The 6,767-nt window shown below is 38.7% G+C and overlaps 1 protein-coding gene across 1 annotated transcript in view; it reads right to left on the bottom strand.

Annotated features, from left to right (window-relative positions):
- Window positions 1-1,659: 1,659 nt before the first annotated feature.
- The window catches only part of GAP43 (growth associated protein 43), a 91,941-nt gene continuing 86,833 nt past the window's right edge, over window positions 1,660-6,767 (bottom strand). Inside the window, exon 3 of the mRNA XM_006176531.3 lies at window positions 1,660-2,351. Coding sequence (XP_006176593.1) covers window positions 2,263-2,351 — 89 coding nt within the window. The 3' untranslated portion in view covers window positions 1,660-2,262. The remainder of the gene's footprint in view (window positions 2,352-6,767) is intronic.

Raw genomic sequence — 6,767 nt, 5'->3', positions numbered from 1 at the left:
TATTTTTTAAACAGTAATCCCTATATTTAACTTCTTCAAAGTATTCTGGTACAGTCAGTATCAGATCATAGGCATGTTGCTTTGAAGCATAGATCTGGGAAAGAAATTAAAGCATTTATCTTACCAAAAAAATCTTTGGGGTAAAACAGAATTCCTAAAGTAATATCCTGCCAATATGTTTCCAACCTGGATGACCTTTTTCCAACACCTTATCTCACATCTGATGAGAACATAATCAGAACAAGACTGAGTCCCAGATATTTGCAAAGTCTTCTGTGGGACTTAGGCCAACTCAGAATAAATTAAAACTGCTTACATTTTTTTATATGTTGTTGATGCTTTCCTTTTGACTTTTTTATGCATTTCCTTATAGACCTTTTTCTTGTGGAAAGCAGCTGCACACATACCTGAGCAGACTTACCAAGGTGTAGGTTGTATCTCCTAAGATCACTTATTTCCATGATCTTCATTATTTTGAAGGCTTTGATACAATTTTCTCTTCCTTGCTAGAAAATTCTATATGCAAGTGAATGCATAACACTAAAGAGTCAGCTGGCAAAGCTCATCTATGAAAACCAGGATCAGGGCAGAGTATGACTTGTCCAGAATTTTTATCAGAATCAACTTAGGAATTTAGAGGGGAAAGGAACAGCATCAGATGCTTCAAGATCTGGCAGCATTGCTTTGTTTCTTATGGGAATTGTTTACCTTCTAATAGAGGGTATTTAGAAAACAGAAATTGGAAGGAAATTTGAAAAGGATGGATGTGCTCAGTGTAAACCTTTTCTCTGTATACTATCACCATTGGCAGGAACAAAAATTGTAACTAATCAAAAGCCTGTCAGCTGCCTTGTGTGGGGATCTAATAAAAGTTAATAAACTGAAAAAAAAAAAAATCAAATGGACCAGGTCAATACTTGGGTTAAAATAAATTATCTAAACAAAAGCCTGGGTTTCTAAGAGTTATACATGTCTCTACATTATTTAACTTAGCAAAACTTAGAATAACCTTCCACTGAGTAATTCTGAGTCACGAAAATACTCTGAGGTGATTTTTGTAGAGGCAAGTCTTAGTGCCTGTTGTGGGTTGAATTGTGTCCTTCCTGATTTAATTCATATGTTGAAATCCTAAACCCAAATACCTTTGGATGCGACCTCATTTGGAGATAGGGTCTTGATTGGAGTAATAAAGTTAAGGTGATGTCATTAGGGTGAGCCTTAACCCAATATGGCAAAAAAGGAAAATTCAGCTATAGAGATACCCACAGGTGATGTGAAGAGACATAGGAAGAAGATGGCCAGGAAGAGAGGCTGGGAACAGATTCTTCCCTCTCAATCCTGAGAAAGACCTATCCTGCCAACAACTTGACCTTAGACTTCAAGCCTCCAGAACTGTTCGGAAATAAATTTCTGGCATTGTTTAAGCCGCCAGTCTGTGGTGCCTTGTTAAGCAGCCCTAGCAAAATAAAATAGCTCCAGGAGGGCCAGCAGGGACCTAAGCCATTAGTTCTGACCCAAGCTTTTGGCTTCATCCGTCTTCTCTTGGTCAAGGTTGTTGGTGTCAGACTGTGAGGCCAGAAAAGAGACAAAACATAGGTGCTTTAATGTGTCAAACCAACGCTAATGAGAAGGTGGGACAGAAACACAGAGCCGCTGGAGTTTGATTACTCTCATGGTTTATTAATATTCAGATTGAAAAAGGAGCCTTAGAGCCGCAAGTTACGCTAATTGGCACATTTGCTTTATTTATTTATTTTCAAAACAAACTGGGTTTTTGAATTTTTTTCCTTTTTGTTCATTCCATCACATTGAAGAGGAGGAAAAGAAAAATGGTTTTGAATTCACTCAATATTTTGGACTCCTCAGATAAACGGAACATTGCACACACACTTGGAACAGAGAGAGAGAGAGAGGAAAGTGGACTCCCACAGGGCCACACGCACCAGATCAAAAAACTTGGATACAGTGCAAGAATTTCCCAAATGACTGGATCATCATTACCAAAAACTCGCCATAACAACACCAAGAAACAAAAAATGTTTAAGCCACACTGTTTGACTTGGGATCTTTCCTGCTTTTTTTTTTTTTTTTTTTAAATGTTTGCCACACAGAGAGAAAGAGGGCTAGTGGGTGGGAGAGGACAGACTCACAGACGTGAGCAGGACGGGAAGGGGAACTTCAGAGTGGAGCCGAGAAGAGGGCGGGGAGAGACAGGGCTCAGGAGAGGGGAGGGTGGGGGTGTGGAAAGCCATTTCGTAAAGTTCAGGCATGTTCTTGGTCCGCCTCGCGTTCTTCTCCTTTACCCTCATCCTGCCGGGCACTTTCCTTAGGTTTGGTTTCATCTACAGCTTCTGAGGAAGGAAACAGATGGGGTGGGGGGTGGGGGGAGGAGAGTTAGTGTTTTGTCTTATTTGTTCAGATTTTAGAGCAAAGTATTTCTTCTTTTGATACCACTTCATAAAAGACTTAAGCTAAAAAGAGTTTATTGCTACCTCAGTAATATAATTTCCAGGTTCAGAAGCATTTGCCCCCAGAAGGTTGTTCAGTGACATGCAGGAAATTGCTCAGGAACAAAGCTCTGACGTGAGCAAGAAGTCCACTAAAGAGAAACTGTCATGGTCTTCAATCCCTCAGCCTTACCATTAGGGTATCCACACACAGGCTCCTAATGTAGGGAATCCACAACGATCTTGTGTCTCTTTTCCATCAGTGTCAGACTAATTGTGACAGACACTTTACGTGGATCATTCCACATCCATTCCAACTCTCTCACCCCTTATTTCCAGCATTGTAAACACTGGAAAGTGAAGTACTTGCTTTTCCAGCTCCCGCTGGAGCTGGTGATGTCCATTTCACACAGTGACGGCCAATCAGCCGGAGAGACAGTTCCCCGGGGAGGTCCCCTGAGGACGTGTTTGCCCTTTACTTTCTCCTGTTCCTAATGACTGTGACATCGAACAATGCCTGGTCATGTAGCAGCCACCTTGTGACCATGAAGACAAAAACTATACCCTAAGGATGGCGAAGCAGAAAGATAGGAAAAGACCTGCTTGTGATCGACCTCGTTACTCCGGACACTTTTCCTCAGACTTGTTCTTATTAAAGTGAGACAAATAACTAACTTCTTTAAGCCACTGTAGGAGTTTTTAGTTTCTTGCCGTGAAAAACACTCCAAATAAATACACTTATCCATAAAGCAAGTGTGTTTTGCTTAATAAGAAAGACTTTGTGTCTTTTTAAAGGATTATTTTTTCCTCTCAGGAAAGAGGTGACTTTCTAATTACTCATCTGCCTGGTTTCCTGATAGAACTCAGTCAGCTGACTTCATACTATAGACAGCTTACTAATATGCCTGCTAATGTAAAAACAGTTCATTTGCCCTGATATCACATCAGTTACTAACCTAAACTTCCTGCGTCGTGGTCCCCAAACTACCGCCAGGTTCAGTGATTTGCCAGGAGGACTCACAGGACTCAGGATATAGTCCTACTCATGGCTACAATTTACTACAGTGAAAGGATATAAAGAAAAAAAAAAAAAGCTACGGGAGAAGTTGTACAGGGTGAAGTCTGGAGGAAATCAGGAACAAGCTTCCAAGAGTCCTCTCCCCGTGGAGTTGTATAAGATGTGCTTAATTCCTCCAGCGATGAATTGTGCCACGTGAGAGATGTCATATACGGGGGAAGCGCACCAGAACTCACAAACCCAGGGTTTTTACTGGAAGCTGGTCCTGTAGGCACCCTCTATCTAGCACGTACCAAATCCAGACTCCCAGGAGGAAAACGAGTGTCCAGCATAAACCACACCATTTGCCCAAAGAGTTTAGGCACATTGAACACTCTTAGGGAATGGTGAGAACCCTCTCAAAATCAAAGATCCCAGATGCCAGCCCAGGGTCAATTTTTCAAACAAGTATTTCTAAGAATTGAGAGATATTGAGATAAGAGAAATGGGGGGGCTTTTAGGAGACCATCAGAAGAGCTCATAAAAATGTACGTCTCTTTAAAATCAGTCAGCTATATATTTATACTCAGATAAAGCTAAAAATTTATATCTAATCAAGACCATTGTTGCTAAATCTATTTTTTGGAATTCCTTCTTTGGAACACCTATCTAATAATACTCTTTTAAATCTCTTCAGTAGCAGGAAATGTTTATTTTTTGAAAATAGAAGTATGTTTTTAGAATCAAATGAAGCTAGTCTGGTAAGGTAGCAACTATGATTTTATCTTACAGTGACTTGTCATTTTATCTTACAATGACTTGCTTTTGACCAAAGTTTTGTAAAGTCTGATTTATTATGTGGGGTTTGCAACTAACTATAAGTTATTTACAAAATGTAGTTATTCTAGTGAGGCTATCTCCTACCTATAAAGATTTTTTTTAAGGCTTTAGCCCTCCAAGGTGACCATTATTAACTCTTGAAGAACCAGCACACTGATCACGTTTTCCAAAAAAAATTTTTGGATGAAACTAACTCAATGCTGGTCTTTGTAATATGTTATGTACCAGCAGTGTTTCTCATGATTACAGAACTTTGATACACTAATGAATCATTTAATTTTCTACCAGAAGAAAAGTTCCAGATTTATCTCAGCTAGATCTTTTTATAGTAATTTAGAATTCTTCCAGATAATTTATTTAGTTCCCTATCCCTGCCCAAACCTTTGGCTACTACAAGTATGCCCAAGGTGGTTTACCATCCTTACCAGTTCCAAGAAACAACAGATTTAGTGCCTTCTTCAAACTGCAAAAGAAACAGAATATTAATTTCAACTATCCAGAAGAATACAGAAGGATTAGCTTGCAGGAGCAAGAGGAGACTTCAAACCTCTCTTACTAAAATAAAAACTTGGGAGCTATTATGTATGATTTGAAAGAGATTAGGAAACTCAAGTGAAAAGGTGAAAGTAGGGTGGGTAAGGTGAGAATAAAGACATACCTATGGAATAGGGAACATAATTCAAAAGGGGAAAACAAAAGAATAAAGATCCAGATAATTCTGAGAAGCAGCACACTTTCTATCACCTGTTCGAGTGGAATATGGTTAAATTCTTTCAAATTCCCTCACTTTCTCTTGTCATCCTTTGCGTGGCCCCAGGAGAAGAGGTGAGACCTCACATGCATCTGTTTATTGTGACAGGAAGTCACTGCTCTCTATTCACCATTAAAAGAGCTCCAATAGCTACATATTCTTTCAAATGCTTCAAAGTATTTGAAATATAATTATTTATGCATTTAGTTGTTTAATAAATTGTTATTGATCTCCTGCAATGTGCCAGACATTCTTCTAGGTATTGAGAAGAAAAGTGAAAAAAAAAAAAACAAACCCAGCAAATATCCTTGCTTGTGTTTAAGCCTTTCATTATATACCTTTAATAGACAGTGAAATCCATTAATTAGAGGGAATTAGTAATGAGAGGAACCTCTAAGATCACCCAGTCACTAAACCATAACTCTTCAAAGGTAATGACAGTGTCTACTCTTGCTCAACTCTGAACCCCCCACGTCCAGCACAGAACCCCATGCAAGAAAGGCCCCTCAATAAATATTTGCTGAATGAAAGAATGAATAGACATCCTCATTCTATAGATGAGGAAACTGAAGTTCAGATACATAAAGAGATTTTCCCTAAATCACACAGTTGGCTCACGACAAGCCAGGACTAAAATCCAGGTCTTCTACTTGCCCAGATCGCCCCATTATATGAGATGGCCAAATTCACCCAGAGGAGGTCAAGGTCAAATCTGTTTTATTCATTTCAGCACTAAAACTGGGTAGCTAGAGTCTACAAAACGACAAAACTTCTGAGACTAAAAACAAATTGGGGAGGAAGGTACAGCTCAGTGGTAGAGTGCAAGCTTAGCATGCACAAGGGCCTGGGTTCAACCCCCAGCACTGCCATTTTTAAATAAATAACTATATAAATAAGCAAGTAAATAAATAAATAAACCTAATTACCTCTCCCCACCAATAAAACCACAAACCACAAATAATGTAAAAAAAAAAGAAAAACTAAACTAAAATAAAAAATTGAATGCTGAAAAAATATAATTAAAAAACCCCCAAATTGTTGGCTCCAAAATGTAAAATTTAAAACTGATAAGATTCAATTAGATGACTCCATAAGGAAACATATCAATCAGTTGGCTGGAACTCGGGTCAGCTGACCATGTACAGTTATACATACATTGTATTTTACATGAGATAAGAGTAATTTCCTACTTGTTTGATGTTACTGAGTATTGAACAAAGGATCATCTTTGTGTTAGATGGAGGGGTGATTAGTTACTATAAGTAAGATACGTCAAGTCCATGAAATCAGTGAAATTTTTATAGGCCACCAGGAAATTCATGGGGAGGGAAAAATATAGAAGGAGGAAACAATCTAAAGTAACAAGCTTTCACAACCACAAAAGTAAAGTAAGCTAAGAACTCATCATAATATTTAAAAAAAACCAAAAACTTACATACAAATGAAGGAGACAGTCATCAGATGTGGACCACACACCTGCTCTAGCTAGATCTACTCTGATGGGAGACCACACTTGAATTTGGGGTAAGTTTTAACCTCAGACAAAGGGGAACTTTTTATGAACACAATCTTAGTTATGTATAAATTGGTCCAATGGAGACTGGATGCCAGAGAGAGCTTCTGGATATTGCTAACTTGCTCCCTGTTCCATTAGTGTCAACTCTAGACAAGTCAGGGCAGCTAATAAATCATGTTGAGCATATGGTTATACATCTACATTTTCCTGCTTGTT

This window comes from Camelus ferus, chromosome 1, assembly GCF_009834535.1.
Source record: "Camelus ferus isolate YT-003-E chromosome 1, BCGSAC_Cfer_1.0, whole genome shotgun sequence".
In the NCBI taxonomy this organism is placed as follows: domain Eukaryota; kingdom Metazoa; phylum Chordata; class Mammalia; order Artiodactyla; family Camelidae; genus Camelus; species Camelus ferus.
This window is presented reverse-complemented; position numbering and strand designations above follow the sequence as displayed.